The sequence below is a fragment of the Stegostoma tigrinum genome, chromosome 4 (genome assembly GCF_030684315.1).
Source record: "Stegostoma tigrinum isolate sSteTig4 chromosome 4, sSteTig4.hap1, whole genome shotgun sequence".
Taxonomy (NCBI): domain Eukaryota; kingdom Metazoa; phylum Chordata; class Chondrichthyes; order Orectolobiformes; family Stegostomatidae; genus Stegostoma; species Stegostoma tigrinum.
This window is the reverse complement of record NC_081357.1, coordinates 36,163,167-36,179,264: the sequence shown is the minus strand read 5'-3', so window position 1 is coordinate 36,179,264 and position 16,098 is coordinate 36,163,167. Positions and strand designations below refer to the sequence as shown.

General features: G+C 39.8%; 1 protein-coding gene across 3 annotated transcripts in view; it reads left to right on the top strand.

The window, feature by feature from the left end:
* The window catches only part of phip (pleckstrin homology domain interacting protein), a 198,997-nt gene that overhangs the window by 96,134 nt on the left and 86,765 nt on the right, over window positions 1–16,098 (top strand). For all 3 annotated transcript variants that reach the window (XM_048530796.2, XM_048530794.2, XM_048530797.2), the window contains exons 12-16: window positions 1,414–1,454; window positions 2,644–2,742; window positions 10,093–10,246; window positions 11,412–11,546; window positions 15,969–16,097. In XM_048530796.2, the coding sequence (XP_048386753.1) occupies window positions 1,414–1,454; window positions 2,644–2,742; window positions 10,093–10,246; window positions 11,412–11,546; window positions 15,969–16,097 (558 nt within the window). The remainder of the gene's footprint in view (window positions 1–1,413; window positions 1,455–2,643; window positions 2,743–10,092; window positions 10,247–11,411; window positions 11,547–15,968; window position 16,098) is intronic.

The following is a 16,098-nucleotide window of genomic DNA, read 5'->3' as shown; positions in this document are numbered from 1 at the left end:
TAGTGTTCCACAGGGCTCGACATACCAAATGTTATTGATGTTTTAATACAGGACTACCATTCAGCCACATCCCTGAAGAAGTTCATGTCTTCTTCCAATTGCCTGCTGTCACCATTTTGCTGAGCCTGTTGGTGGATTGCCCCCCTTGAAAATTTTCCCTTTTTAATCTTTCAAGAACGCAGGAACAGGAGTAGACCATGCTGGTCGTTGAGTCTGCCCCATCTGGTTTCCCCCTCTCCATTTTTAGCAGCTGCAGACCAACTGCACCTTCTATTGTATGTCTTTAACTTCCCAATGTACTTTACCCCTCACCCGTTCTCTGATGGAATGGCTATTTAATTTTCTGCTATGGCTTGATCCCATGCATTGAATGATTTATTATCTCTTCGGTTTTGATTGAAGGGTTGATTGCTTCTGTCATTGCTGCAAAAAGAAATGCAACTCCACCATGATTGTTACAGCTTCAAAACTGTCTCAAATTGAAGTTTGGTGAAGTCTGAACTGGGATGCAAGTGAAGCAAAACTTTCTTTTAAACTCTCTCATTCCTTTCCCTTCTTGCACACTTAATTACTCTTCCATGTGTTCGAGTTCACATTGAGTCCTTTCTCTCTTCACTTATTCCCTCCCCATTTCTTACCCTTCTGTTCCTTCTCATCACCATACCCAAAGCCCTCTCTCACTTCTTTCCTGTTTTTCTTTCTCTTCCCCTATCATTGTCATCACAAACCACTTACACAGTCTGTGCCAATAACCTGATTTAACACAGTTATTCGTATTAAAGACAAAGGTAAAGATTAAGTAATTAAAAATAATGAGGTAAACAGCGAGCACATTGCACCCACATGTTGATCCTGGGGAAACAGGATGGCCAGTGGGGTTCGTTCCCAGTTTGAGAAGCAGGAGGAGTGATATGCAGGAGTCTAATGCATGTTATTAGAGAGAATTTCAAAAACAAACATAGAATTCATTATGGGAATAAAAATACATGAGGGAGGAATGCAAGAAAGACTCAGATTGAGCTATCTCCATTCTGGGGCAAGATTCCAGAGTCACATAATGGTTTTGTTCTGCATGTGGGAAATGCCTGTGGTGCAGGATAGTGTTGTGGGCATGTGGAGGCTTTGAGCTCACCTATTTAATAGAGCTTGAATCAGTTTGTGTGACTTGGACCAGGACAGCTCAATACTGTTAGCTTTGCAAAAGGCAGTCCTAATGAGGGTCCCAACATAAGCCTGGCAAGGAATGATGAAAGAAGATACCTTTGAATATTGGAAGATCCATGCATAAGGTTTACCTATCTAGAAAATGGAGCATCTGAGGTACATACTGATTATACTTTGGGGTTTTAATAAAGAAGGGGACCAGTATGATTATTGCCATCTAATTTTAGCTCCTGTTTACATTTTTGTTAGGACAAAGTTGACAGTATTCAGTTCTCCAACATGAGTGACAGGTAAGAGTTATACTTACTATATCCTGTGCTTCCTGATGTACTAAACTTGATACTCATACTTTCAGAACTTCAGAAAATGTAAATTGCTAGAATCTTAAAATGTTACTACAGAGCAGAAACTGAACTGTTAGCCATCAAGCAAAGAATTGCCTTTTTCCATATATAATCATATATTTATTCAGCACAAAAGAGAACTATTTGGCATGACTGTGCCAGCCCTTTGCCAGAGTAACACTAATCTAATGCCACTACCTCAACATTTTCTTGAGTATTTGCTCCTCTACACCTTCAGTAACCTTTATCATTGTTTTTTTTTAGAGTAGCTGTATTTAATTTCCACCTGGAAGAATTCATGCAGAATTTGAAGTATTGAATAATGACGACATCTTAATGTAACCATAACTGGACTGGTAATCTAGAAGTCCAGGTTAATGCTCCGAGGACATAGATTCAAATCCTGCATGGTAGTTTAAATTCACTTAATTCTTAAATTGAAAATTGGTCTTAGTGATGTTGAACATGAAACTATAATTGATTATCATAAAATTCCATCTGATTTAGGGAAGGTAATTTGCCATTCTTTCCAGTCTATCTTATGCGTGACTTCTGATCGGTGGTAATATGGTTGACTCTTAATTGCCCAAGAAGTGGTCTAGAAGGCCACTCAATTCAAGGGCAGTTAGGAATAGGCGGTAAAAGGTGTCCTTGCTGAAGATACCCAATTCCCACAATTTTTGTTTTGCTTAAAAAGCACATACTGATCATCTTCTGCGTAAATATTTTTGACCTACTTTATTACAATACTGTAATATGGTGGATAGATTGAAACTCTACCCTTGTTTATGGTTTCTTGAAGTGTTGCTATTCCATCTTAGAACTAAGATTACATTCTGTTTCTTGCCACTGACATTATGCTAACTACTCTATAGTTCCTTAGGTTTATGCTGTTTTCTGTTTAAAATATATGGGTGACATTAGCTGTCTCCCAATCCTTTAGCACTATTCCGTTTTCTGTTGTTTAATAGGACACTTCTGCTGTCACCTCCCTAACCACTTGTAGTATGTAAAAGGGAAAAAAATGTGAAGTCACCGTAGTCCTACTAGTTCGACATCGGACTGCTTCCTCATTGGAGAGAAAACCCGTCATGGTTTATGTAAATTACATTTAAAGTCTTGACTCTATTGGTAGGTTTGTTAGTGGAAGTCGAGATGGTACTGCAAGGATCTGGCAGTTTCGACGTCAAGAATGGAAGAGCATTTTACTGGATATGGCTGTTAAACCTGCTGGGTGAGTGACTAGCTCTATCCGTACACTGACTTCGCCCTGTACTGTAAAGAATTATTGTCGTGACAATGTGGATGTTAATCTGGAAATATGCCTTTTGCAAATTATGCAGGAAAACTGTAAAAATGGTTCCCTTGTCAAGGTTTCCTTAACAGGGTTTCTCTAATGAGAGAACCGCACTCTGGGACAATGCAATCTTACTAAATTTAGTCAAGTTTTGTTCATTGCTAAGGTGAACCGTTTATTCTAGCATCTGATTGTTCGAAAGCCGTTGTCAGTCTGGTACACACGCCTTAGCATCTTTCTCAGAGTCTGCATGGAACAATGACATTATCCAGATATAGTTAGGCTCAGTTTGTGTATTGTGTAAATATAGTGTTTTAGTACACACAAAAACCCTCTTGTCCTCAGTGTAACCATCTCATACTGCAGGCCCATCTTTACATTGTACTGTCAGCCACAAAATCTTTCCCTTGACCTGATTTAACAGTGTATCCTCTCATTGAACGATAAACCATTACAACACATGAGGAGGCCAAATAGGCTATTCATAACAGACCATAAGGTACAGGAGAAGAATTAGGCTTTTTGACCCATCAATTCTGCTCCATTTGATCTTGACTGATGTGCTTCTCAACCCCAACCTCCTACTTTACTCCTGTAACCGTGATTTCTTTGACAATCGAGAACCTATCTATCTCTGCCTTAAATACACTCAATAATTTGTCCACCAGAGACGCCTGCAGCAATATGTCCCACAGATTAACACCTAGCTGAAAAAAATTCCTTCACTTTAAGTCTGTGCTCTCTGGTCCTAGTCTCTCCTGCTGATGGAAGTATCTTCTCCACACCCACTTTATCAGGCCTCTCAGTCTTCTATAAGTTTCAATCAGATCCTCCCTCATCCTTCTAAAATCCATTGAATATAAACCCACAGTCCTCAACCGCTTCCGGTATGACAAGCTGTTCGTCCTTGGGATCATCCTTTTGAATCTCTTCTGGACCCCCTCTCACGCCATCACCACGTTCCGTAGGTATGGGGACCAAATCTGCTTATGGAATTCCAAATGCAGTCTACCCAGAGCTTTATACAGCCTTGGCTCTATATTTCTGCTCTCGTATTCTAGTCCTCTTGAAATGAATGTCAACATTGCATTTGCCTTCCTAATTGCCAACTGAACTTGAAAGTTAACCTAAAGAGAATTCTGAACGAGGTCTGAAGTATGTTTTTGCTTCAAATTTCTGAAGCTTTTCCCCATTTCGAAAGTGGTCTGTGTTCTGTTCTTCCTCCCAGAGTGCATAGGCTCACACTTACCCACTTTGTTTCATCTGGCACTTCTTTGCGCACTCTCCCAGCCTGGCCAAGTTCTTCTGCAGACTACCTGCTTCCTCAACACCACCTGTCCCTCCAGCTGTCTTTATGTCATCTGCAACTTAGTAACCATCTCCTCAACTCCTTTAATCATATTGTGAATATATAACGTGTATAGTTGTGATCCCAGCATGATCCCCTGCGGAGCCACCATCCATGTCAGTACCTTCCCCCGCCACTATCTTATTTAGCAATGTCCTGTGCGGTTCCTTGTCAGAGACCTTTTGGAAATTCAAATTGAATAACGTCAACTGGCTCTCCTTCGTCTAACTTGCTTGTTACCTCCGTAAGGAATTTTAACAGATTTGCCAGGCATGACACCATCACCCCTATCCCCAGCCTGATGAAGGTATGCTGACTCAGGACTACTTTATCAAGCACTTCCAAGTATTGTGCAATCTCATCCTTTACAATGGACTCTCAAATCTTATCAACAACCAGGCTAAATGGTCTGTGTTTTGTCTTCTGCCTCCCTCTCTAATTCAGCAGGCGTGTTACATTGGCCATTTTTCAGCCCTCTGGGACCCTCCCTTACTCCAGTGATTCCTGAAAGATTATAACCAATACTTCTGTAATCTGCTCAGCTATTGCATTCAGAGCTCTGGTGTGTAGCCTATCTGATTTATTTATCTTCAGACCTTTCAGCTTCCCCAGCACCTCCTTAATGATGGCCACAATACTCACATCTGCCCCCTGGCTGTCTTGAAGTTCTGGTATGCTGCTGGTGTCTTCCACTGTAAAGACCAATGCAAAGTACCTATTCAGTTCCTCGTCTATTTATTTGTTCCTTATTACTATTTCTCCAGCCTCATTTTCCAGTGGTCCACTGTCCACTCTTGCCCCTCTGTCTTAGCTTTTTGATATCTTAAAAAAACTCTTGCAATTTTCTTTTATATTACTACTTGGGTCACTATCATATTTCATCTTGTCTCCCATTATGGTTTTTATAGATATCCTCTGCTTATTTTAATCTGAACTCGATCTTCAGATTCCTAGCTAGTCTTCACCACATTCTATGCTTTCTGTTTTGCTAGTGTGCTGTCCCTGACTTAGCTTTTCAGCCACAACTGCCTCATCCTCCCCTCAATATGCTGCTTCTTCCATGGGTTAAATTTCTCCTGTACCTCCCAAATTACTTCACAAAACTCTTGCCTTTGCTGCTTCATCGTCTTCCCTATTAGGCTCCCCCTTCCAAACAGCTCCGACTAGCACCTCCCCTGTGTCTTTGTGGTTACCTTTACTCAATTGCAATATTGTTGCATCTGATTTGAGCTTCTCCCAACAAAACTGTGGGGTGAATTCTATCATATTATTGTCACTGCTCCTAGAGGCTCCTTCACCTTAAGCTCCCTAATCAAGTCTGCCCTTGTTACTCATCACCAAATCTGGAATTACCTGTTCCCTAGTGGGCTCTGCCACAGGCTGCTCTGAAAAAAAGTCTACCTGCGCATTGAAGTCCACCATAACTACTAGTTATTTCTTACATGCCTTTTCTGTCTCCTGATTTGTATTCTTCGCCACATCCTAACTATTGCTAGGAGGCCTGCACTTTACTCCCATTAGGGACTATTTTCCCTTCACGGTTTGTCAATTCTACCTACACAGATCCTGCACCTGGTGACTCTATATCCTTTTCTTGCTATTGATTTAGTTTTGTTTCTTGTTGACAAGGTAACCCTGCTTCCCTTGCCCATTTGTCTGTCCAATCGCTAGAAATTGTATCCTTGGATATTTGGCTGCCAGCCCTATTCCCCACTGCAGAAACATCTGTGATACCAACAGCTTCGTTCCTACCACTTTCAGTCTGAGGTACAAACCCATTTATGTGTTTCCTTTGTGTTGGCTCGCTGAAGGAGAACGTGGGTGGTTCCATCATCCTGCAGTTTTCTCTTTTTTGATAAGAATTTCCTTCTGTAAGACACAGTAGCAATTTCCTCCATCACTGACTCAGCTGGACCTTGCCTACCTGAAAAGTTTTCCCTCGTGATACTTCTGTTTTTCTTTACCAGTCAACAATAATCGGTGACATCTGAATCTTGACTCCTTGTGGCTTTGAATATTAAAAAGAATCTGTAAGGTAGTTGCGTGAAACCACTCTTATCCATGTTGAAACAAATTTGTTATACACTGATCTATTCCCCTGACTAAATCTGAATCTGCAAAGCCTCCTTGTCTTTGTTGTTATCTTCAGCCATTATCAAGGGGTCATCAGAAACTGAATTAGACTATTTAGCCCCTTTTACTTCTTCATAGAATCAGATCTCAGAGGCACCTGGCTTCTCTCCAACATTAACCATCCACTTAAACCACTATTCATACCTCCTTCACCATCATCTCCAGCAATGTACAAAGGAGCTTGTGGACATTTTGTGACAGTCAGTAAGACAATTTGTTCAGCTACCTCTGCAATTTTCTTCTCTTTTCATGGCCCACTAATACAAATTTTGTCTGTATTTCCACAGCCTCATCTCTGATCTCCCTGATTCTTTAGATTCTATTCCAGTTGCTTTTTAACTTGCTCTGAATGCAACTTGTCCATGAGATCCTTATCCATCTACTACTCATTAATCCTTTCTCTCCAAACTGTGATGTCCCAACTTCTCTTTTTCTTCTCTGTGTTAGCTGATTAAATTTAATGCTTATCTCTTCTCAGGTTCTGTTCCCCTCCCTCCAAATTTGCTGCCATTGCCACTACCCTGATGAAATGACCCCTTTGTCCTTGAGAAGTACCACCTCAATCCTTTTTCTCTCTAAAGTGCTTGAATGTTTTTCAGCCTCCAAATTGGTGCCCATCTTTCTGACAATTCCATGATTGATTCCCTCCAAGTAGGCCAGGATTGCTATCACAATAGTAAAATAACCCAATTTTCAAAATCACAAATATTAGCTCCCAGCTTGGATTGTAAATAAACTTGTGTTCAGTAGAAACTACATTATTATAATTATATTTTAACTGACACCAGATCCCTGCTACACATTACCCATCTATTTGATAAGCTGCCTTCACTCCTAGTACAGTAGTACCTCAATCTTACAAATTCTCATTCTTGTCTTCAAAATCCTCTGAATCCTTTTCTTTCCCCATCTCTGTAACCACCTCCAACCTTCCAAGCATTTGTAGTGTCTGTCCTGTTCCATTTCTAGTCTCCTGCACTTCCTGATTTTAATTCCCAACTATTGGTAACAATGCTTTTAACCCTGGCCCTAGCTCTGGAAATCCCTCCCTTAAAGTACTCCACCCTCTACCGCGCTCTCTCATTCTTCACAGTGTTCCTTAACAATTACTTCTTTTGGAATGATGTCTGTTACTGTGAGCTAGTATCAAATTTAGACAACACTTCTGTGAAGTACCTGGGAATGTTTTGCTTTGTCAAAGGGTTGTATGACTAAAAAGTTCAATGAAGAGTGCAGGAGGACTTGCCAGGAGCAACATCAAGCCTACATAAAAGTGAGGTGTCAACTTGGTGCAGCCGCAACAGTGGAATATTTCCAAGTAGCATACGCAGCAGGCAATAAACCAAGCTAACTGGTTCCACAGCCAACAGACCAGATCTAAGTCTACAGTCTTGCTACACCCATGATGCTGGTTTCCTGTGTCAGGAAATGCCGTCACCAGCAACCCCCGCACATGCACAAATGATGTCACGTAAGATCAAGAATGACTTGAGATTTGATGTTAATTTTCAGTGTGAAGCTGGAAACCTGGGTGTCGGATTGTCAAATAAATTAGCCTCAAATATAGATTCAGGCTTCTTCAGCCCTCCAATCATGAATGGTGGTGGACAGTTGAACAGCTAACAGGAGGAAGTTGCTCCCCTAATGTCCTCATTCTCAATAATGGGGAAGCCAACATGTCAGTGCAAAAGATGAGGCTGAAACACTGCAGGTACCTTCTGCCAGAAGTGGTGAGGGTGTGACCTATCTCTGCTGCCTCCTGAAGTCCACAGCATCACGAATTCTAAGCTTCAGTCAGTTCACCTAATTTCACATGGTATCGCACCCCCCAGGTTAATAGCAAGATGACTCAATGAAACTTGGTTCTTTCTTGTCCAACCGTATCTCTTTGCCTATACATAAGAGGCTTAATTTGCCTCTCGCTGTGAAGTGGACATATGGGGACGGGGCAGGGACAGTGGCAGGTGGTGTTGGTTATTTTGTGACCAAGAAGCCTGAATTTATACTTGAGGCTGATTTAGTTGACATTCAGTCCTGTGAGTTTCCAATTTCATTTTGAACATTAACTTAAAATCTTAGCTGATTTTTGATTATTTATGACATTATCTGAGTTTGGGGGGGTGGTGCTGGCAACTGAGATTCTTGCCGTGCATAGTGTTATGAGCAAACAGCGGCCGTCTATAATGTTGCCATACACTGGGAATAATTCTGGCAATGACACTGAAGACTTGTGCTTTGGAGCTAGCCAAAACCCCAGCCGAATTGTTCCTGTACAGCTACAGTGCTGGACTGTACCCGAAAATGTGGAAAATTGCCCAGGCATGTTCTGTCGGGGGGAAAAAACAGGACAAATCCAATCTGCCAATTCCTAACCAATCAGTCGACTTTCAGTCATCAGCCAAATAATGGATGGTCATCAACAGGGCATCAAATGGTATTTACAAAGGAATGACACTGATGCTCAATTTGAGTTCCATCAGGCCGTCTCAGATCCTGACCTCATTACAGTCTTGGTGCCAACATAGACAAAAGAGCTGGACTCACGAGAGCAACTGAAGTTAACTACCCTGGACATCAAGGTAGCATTTGACTACAGCGGAGGAAAGAGCCTTACCAAAGCTGCAGTCTATGGGAATCACAAAGAAATTAAATTATTAAATCCAATAATTAAATTCAGTTGTGTCTTTTATACAAATGTGATATACTGTTACTATGATAAATTGTGGGTGTTAAAAACATAGGTTAACATTTTGTTAAAGATGATGTTCCAAATGAATATCAAGTACTTCTCACTACTGTTCTGAATAACTGTGCCTCAAACGTTAATTGGATTCTGACAATAGATTTAGTACACTTAGTGTAACTAGGAAGTAGTTCAGAAATGTGCATCTGTTATGTATGTTAACTTAGAAATTAGAGGAAGATAATGAAATTATTCTTATGGGAGTGTCAAGTACGAAAACCTAGATTAAATTAATTGTCATGACTGTTGACAACAGTTTTTCCCTCTCCTGATTCGAAGTATATACAATTAGACGCTAATCTGAACTTTACTGGGAAAGATAAAGTTTAGCGACATGTTGAATGTACGTTAAGAATATATTTGAAAGATGCAACATATTTAACAACTAACAAGAATATCAGCATATTTCTGTTGGTAACATGGTGTGAAGCTGGATGAACACAGCAGGCCAAGCAGCATCAGAGGAGCAGGAAAGCTTGACATTTCAGGTCGGGACCCTTCTTCAGAAAGGTCCCGACCTGAATCGTCAAGCTTTCCTGCTCCTCTGATGCTGTTTGGCCTGCTGTGCTCATTCAGCTTCACACCGTGTTATCTCAGATTCTCCAGCATCGGCAGTTACTACTATCTCTATCTCTGTTGATGGCGTTTTTGCCATTGAATTAGTAGGTTGTAGATTTATGTTCCATGTTAGACATTTGATTTCATGAACAAATCTTATATTCTAATGGAATTTTGAAGGAATCTAGCATTGCTAAGAGGTACTATCCTTTGGTCTTGTGAATCATGAACATTTGCATAACTTGAAGAAAACAAAAATTTCTTATTGATCTGATATACTGACACCATCAAGTGTTGTATCAAATTAGTTGCTTATCATTGCTAGTTATAACTTTTTGCTAACGCTCAGTGAAGTTCAGAAAATGTTATCAAATACAAAGCAGCTTGGAGATATATGTAAGGGATATTGTGAAGTACTTTATCAATGCAAACATTTTTTAAGTTTTGAGTAGGTTTACTTTTTTAGAAAGAATTTTATTGACATACGCCATTCTTGTGCTTAAAGATATAATCCACAAGGATTAGAAGATAAAGTGAATAAATTGAAAGTAACCATGGTGGCATGGGATCGTCATGACAACACTGTTATAACAGCAGTCAATAACCTTACTTTGAAGGTTTGGAATTCTTGCACTGGTCAGCTCATACATGTCCTAATGGTAAGAAGCTGTATTCCTGATTTTGAGTAATCTGTTTTAGGACATCACAAACATTTTTCAATCTGTACTAGATAATGAAGAATGCCATTTTTTAAGTAATCATGATATGTATGTGCCACTGGTTAGGCCAGCATTTATTGTCCACCCCTAATTGTCCAAAGGGCAATTAAGTGTCAACCACATTGCTGTGGGTCTGGAGTCACATATCACTTACCTGGCCATTCCAGGTAAGGATGACAGATTTCCTTCCCTAAAGGACATTAAACAACAACAGTTTCATGGTCATCATTAAATCCTTAATTTTGAAATTTGTATTACATTCAAATTCCTATATCTGCCATAGGAGGATTTGAAACCAGGTCCCTAGAACATTTCCTGGATTAGTTATCTAGTGATAAAACCACTGGGCTGCCATCTCTCTATGACATGGATTGAAGCTACTTATTGTGTAAAACAAATTTTTTTTGAAACACTAAGTTTTCTCCATTTTTCTACTATTCTGTCCTAAAGCTGCTGGCTCTTCCTACCTTCTGTCTCTAGTGTCGTGAAATCACTTGATGAGAGAGCATCACTCAGAAAGCTTGTGATTTCAAACAAACCTGCTGGACTATTAACTGGTGTTGTGTGACTTCTGATGTCATGATTCTGTCCAAGACTACATCTTTCAGCAGAAACACTGAATAGCAATAGGGAGATTGGCTCTTTTTCACTCTTCCTGCATCTGGATCACTGACCACCAATCTCCTCCCTTGTTGCTACAAATTTATACTCGCTGATGCTATTGAGACCAATGATCAATTTTGGACTCTAATTCAGTAGCATGCCATGTAATTCAGAAATAATTCATTTTTGTTTAAACTGAAAAGTTTTCTACAAGACTGACCTTCCTAATTTATCTTTTTTAATGTAATTTTTGTAATTTTCTGCAATTTTTATTTATCCATGACTTGATGTTTATTGGCAGTCTCAAGGAATGGGTAGAATCATTAAGTCTGAAAAGTGAGCTTGTTTGGGAGAAGTTCAGTAGCTTTAGCATATAAATACATATAAATAAGTGTGACGCCATACTTTTATTTGTGACATTTCTTTTTAAAGCCTGCGTAATGACCATCATGATTTATATTATTGATTACTGATGATTAATCATTCACCATTGTTGTTGCAGGGACATGAAGACGAAGTGTTTGTACTTGAGCCACACCCCTTTGATCCCAGGGTCCTCTTTTCTGCAGGGCATGATGGCAACGTAATCGTTTGGGACATAGTGAGGGGCGTGAAAATCCGATCGTATTTCAACATGGTGTGCATATTTATGTATTCTTAAGGGAACAGTTGGAATTTGGGGATGAGTTTAGCATTATTCCCATGATAAGGATCTGAGATCTCTATCATCTGAAGATGAATAATTAGTATTATTATTTGTTACAATTATTTATTTTCAGATGATAGAGATCTCAGTTCCTTTGAATGTTCCGGTGATTTGGTGCTTTGTCATTTTTCCAAGCATTATTACATTTATTTTGTTTAGGTATGCCTTTTTGCACACAGTGAAGATTGTTAAATATGCCAGCATAAAAAAAGTCTATTAAACTTAAGCTGTAGAGAGGCATTACTGAGAAAGACGTAACAGTGATTTTTTTTTGCTGTCACTATCTGCAAGCATTCACTTTACAAATGACTGCATATTATTTACACAGCTCTAAATAAGCAAGAATTTAAAAATAATTATTTCCATGTTCTGTTGGAGGTTATGGCTTTTAAGTGCCTAAAGAGTGAGGGCTGCAGGCAGTTTTGTTGTACAAAGATAGAACCATGGACCTGTTTCTCTCTCAATAGATATACCTGAGCTTTCAGTTAGTCATTGGATTTGTGAACAGTGCCAATTGAATACTTGCAGAGAAGAATCCAAATCTCTGACCAATATTATGTCCCCCACAGCCCAAGGATCAGAAAAGTTGTGGTTGCTTATTATTTAATTTTGACAAGTTCATGCCATAAGAATTTGAAAGGGTATTATTGTCAGAGGAAAGCTGAAATTGATTTTCTTTAATCAACTGTGATATTTTCAGCTGTGTTGTAAGGTTGCAAATGCATAAAGTCTTAAACACCGTGACTGACTTACATTACTGAAGTAACAGTAAGAAGAAAACCACTTTTGTGATGCAAGTATTTAAGAAAATGGAGACATTTGATAGCAATGAAAATTGTTAGAGTGCCCTTTTGTATTCCATTCACGTTGTGGGAGAACACAATTTAAATTGTTTCCATAGTCATTATTGTGATTGAGTCATAACATCCCAGATAATGGATACGCAGTGATGTAGCTGTGCTGCAATTGGGCTGAAATAATTTGAAAGCTCTTGAAACTTGTTTGTTGAATATTATGATTCTTTATTTAAATGTGGAAAAAACATGGTGGATTCATAAAAATGATTTGAATAAAGGGACCACAGCTATGATACAGTACCTAAGCTTGCAGATGACACAAAGATAAGTCGGAAATTGAGTTGTGAAGAGGTCATAAGAAGCCTACAGCAGGATATGGATAGATTAAATGAGTGGGCAAAGATCTGGCAAATGGCTTATGTGTGAAAGTGTGAAATTGTCAGTCTTGACACAAAGAATAAAAAGATGGCACTGATTTCTGCCACTGACAACAGTAGGTGAATGTGTGTGTGCATTCACCAGGAGTGTACAGTTCAAAGCTATGATGTTATGCACAAATGCATGACTGTGCATGCACAGGGCAGCAGCATGATTTTGACGTGGGCTTCAGAGGTGGGTAGTGGGATGCCAGACGCAGACATGGGTGGTGGGAAATCCCTGAACTGCAGAGCGAATTGAAGGAGAGCCCAGGAACCCGGGATTGGGCTTGACAAGGAGAGCCCAGAGGCGTGGAGGCCCTCTCTGCCTTGTCTCCTTTCTGCATTTACTGATCTTCTAGGCCTGTCTTTTCACCAATCCCCCCCCAACCAGATCCTGATCTCATACCCGTTTCTTCCTGAGTCCTCCTGAGCTGCTGCTCCAAATTTCTGAGCCGCCATCAATCCTGATCTTGCCCCCGACACCAATGCTGATCTTCTCTTTCTCTCCAACCCTCCACCCACTTCCAGGTCCTCTTGATCTGCTCCAAAACCCCTTCCCACCCCAGTCCTCTCACAAATGCCAAACTGCATCCCGCCCAACAAGTCATGATTCTTCTTCCTCCCCATCATCTTGACCTCCTCCTCAAAATTTGTTTATGTGCGATTCAAACTGGCGTAGTGAGCTTGCATCGGTATCAGGAAACACATCCAAAAAAGAAGCATATTTTCTAAATGGTGTGCTCTGAGCAGTGTTCTCAGTACTGTGCAATACTTACAACATAGTCACATTCCTTGGTAACCAGTGCAGGGGCAGCTTACTGCATTAATAAGGGAATGAGCAGATTGCCTTATGTGGCAAGGCTGGGCCTGAGTTCAAAGCCAGATCAGCCACGATCTTATTGTATGGAAGAACAGACTCGAAGACCTGAGTGGTCCACTGTTGTTCCTTCATTTCTTCACATGTATCATGTGTTCGTACAACCCTGACACTGTCAAACCTCAGTGTTATTGTACAGTTTTCATTATTTTTAATAGATTGGGGAGCTTATAACTTTTTAAGAGCCTCAGTCTTGGTTTAATTAGATGCAACAGTGAACCTCAGGATCACTGTTATAGGTCGGAGATTCAGATCCTGGTTTCACTGCTAAAAATATATTCACTAGATGAGGCTGTAAAATCATAACTAAAGCTTACTCTCAAAGCTCAACCAACAAAAACTGGTTGCCATCTCCAGACTCATCACCATAATTCTTTATTGTCAGTCACTCAGCCCCCTTCATTTTTAAATTGCAGTTAGTTTAATATCTGCTCCCCTTATCCTGTACCACACTTTATCCTGCTTATCCATTGTTCATATCCTCACTGACGTATAGCAGCAAACAATGTCACAAATTGAAAATCCTTCCAGACCAATCCCTTTTGATTTTTGTCATGATCTGTAGTTCAGTGATTTCCCCCCCCCCCCCCCCACATCGTTAACCCCAGCCCCTCAAAATTTACATTTCCCTAATTCATCAACCTTTTTGTGTATTTCTTTGCCTCGGAACTGCCTCCCCTAAATCTACTTCAGGAGACTGTTTGTATACCTGTATGAATCCTATATTCTGTAGCTCCCTCTGGAAACCCAGAGGATGAAATGGTTCTTCTTGAAACACATCCTCAAAAACAAACTTCAAACAAAAATTTGGTTACACCTCCTAGTACCTGTGCGGTATTTTAGAATGTGTTTATCTATTCAATCAAGTGGTTGGTGCATGTAATCATTGTTTCTTTCCCCTCTGTTTATGTTATTTGTTCTCTGGAAGTGGACTTTTTATTCTGTAGTTTGCCTTCTCGTTAAATGAATTACCTCAGTGGCTGTGGTGATGCTGTTTCCATAATGATGTTAGGCAGGGAGTTGAAGGCCAGGTACCCAGCAGGCATGAAGGAACTGTTGTATGTACACTGGAGAAGTTGGAAGTCAATGCATTCTCAAAATGTTGCTGAACTTGTCATTTTTGCTGGTAGATGTGGCAAGGGAACGAGGTGCTGTGGTGATTTATGGCAGTGAATCCTCAGGCTGTGTGCATTATGTCAGAAAGTGCCAGTGATAGATGAAATTGATTGCCCAGCAGCAGGGCGCTGACTTAAAAACGGCTTCTGTCCTGGAACATGTCTGCGCTTTGTTTTTGATAACTTCCTATCTTTCCTGTTAAAACTGAACAAGCTGTTGGAGTTTTCAGATAACAGTAAACAAGACCAGATGAATTAGTGCAAGGATCCTTGACAATTGGAATTAAAGTTCTAATTTTGAAATTGAGTAAGTTTAAGCCTGATTTTGGTATTTCCTTCCTGTGAAATCCCTCGTTATTAACTTCAATTGATATTGGGAAGAAAAAGGTGACACTGTATGCAAATAGGTTTTTACAAAGCTAATTATGAATAAAAATTGTGGCTCAGTTTAATTTTATTAGCCTGTAATCTCCTGATTGGTCCAATCTCTGTGTACTTGGCACTGCGTATGATTGCTGTTTCCAGAGTCTAAACTGCTATCTCCTTCCTCCTTTAAAATAATCACTAAAAAATGCAAGCGTACATACTGTTGTCAGCACATTTATTTGGTAATAGTGAGAACTTTATTTCTATTTAAAGCCATTCAAGTCATGTGGGGATAATGAGTGTAATTCATGTTCCTGAAACACTTTCTGGTTGTTCTCAATGGGTAGCCTTGGGCATGAGTTCAGTAATTGTTTTATTCTTTAGGCAATACAATAAAAAGGCTTTAGACTTCTTTCAAGTGTCAGGAACAGAGAATAGCCCCTGTTCTGTTACTACTGATTTTTTTTTTGTCTTTGGTTTCTAATTTCTTAATTGTAGTTTAATTTCTGTGATGTGTGTGGTCACGGAATGATTTTCGTCCCCGTAGAATATAGTGTATGCTTAATTCTAATTTTGAAGATCTTGAATGCTAGAAACGCAATTCTGCATGAATGTGGTACCAATAGTAAAATTAAATGTACTCTCCTTTTGATAATCATTCTGTTTAGACCAAACGATTTGTTAGAAAAACTATTTTTTGTTACATAATGTATGAAACTGATTTACCTGTGCATATTCCTTGCTATTTTTAACATACTGTCTGTGCATTTACCTTCCAGATTGAAGGTCAGGGGCATGGAGCAGTGTTTGACTGTAAGTGCTCCCCTGACGGGCAGCATTTTGCATGTACTGACTCCCATGGGCACCTTCTTATCTTTGGCTTTGGCTCAAGCAGTAAATATGATAAGG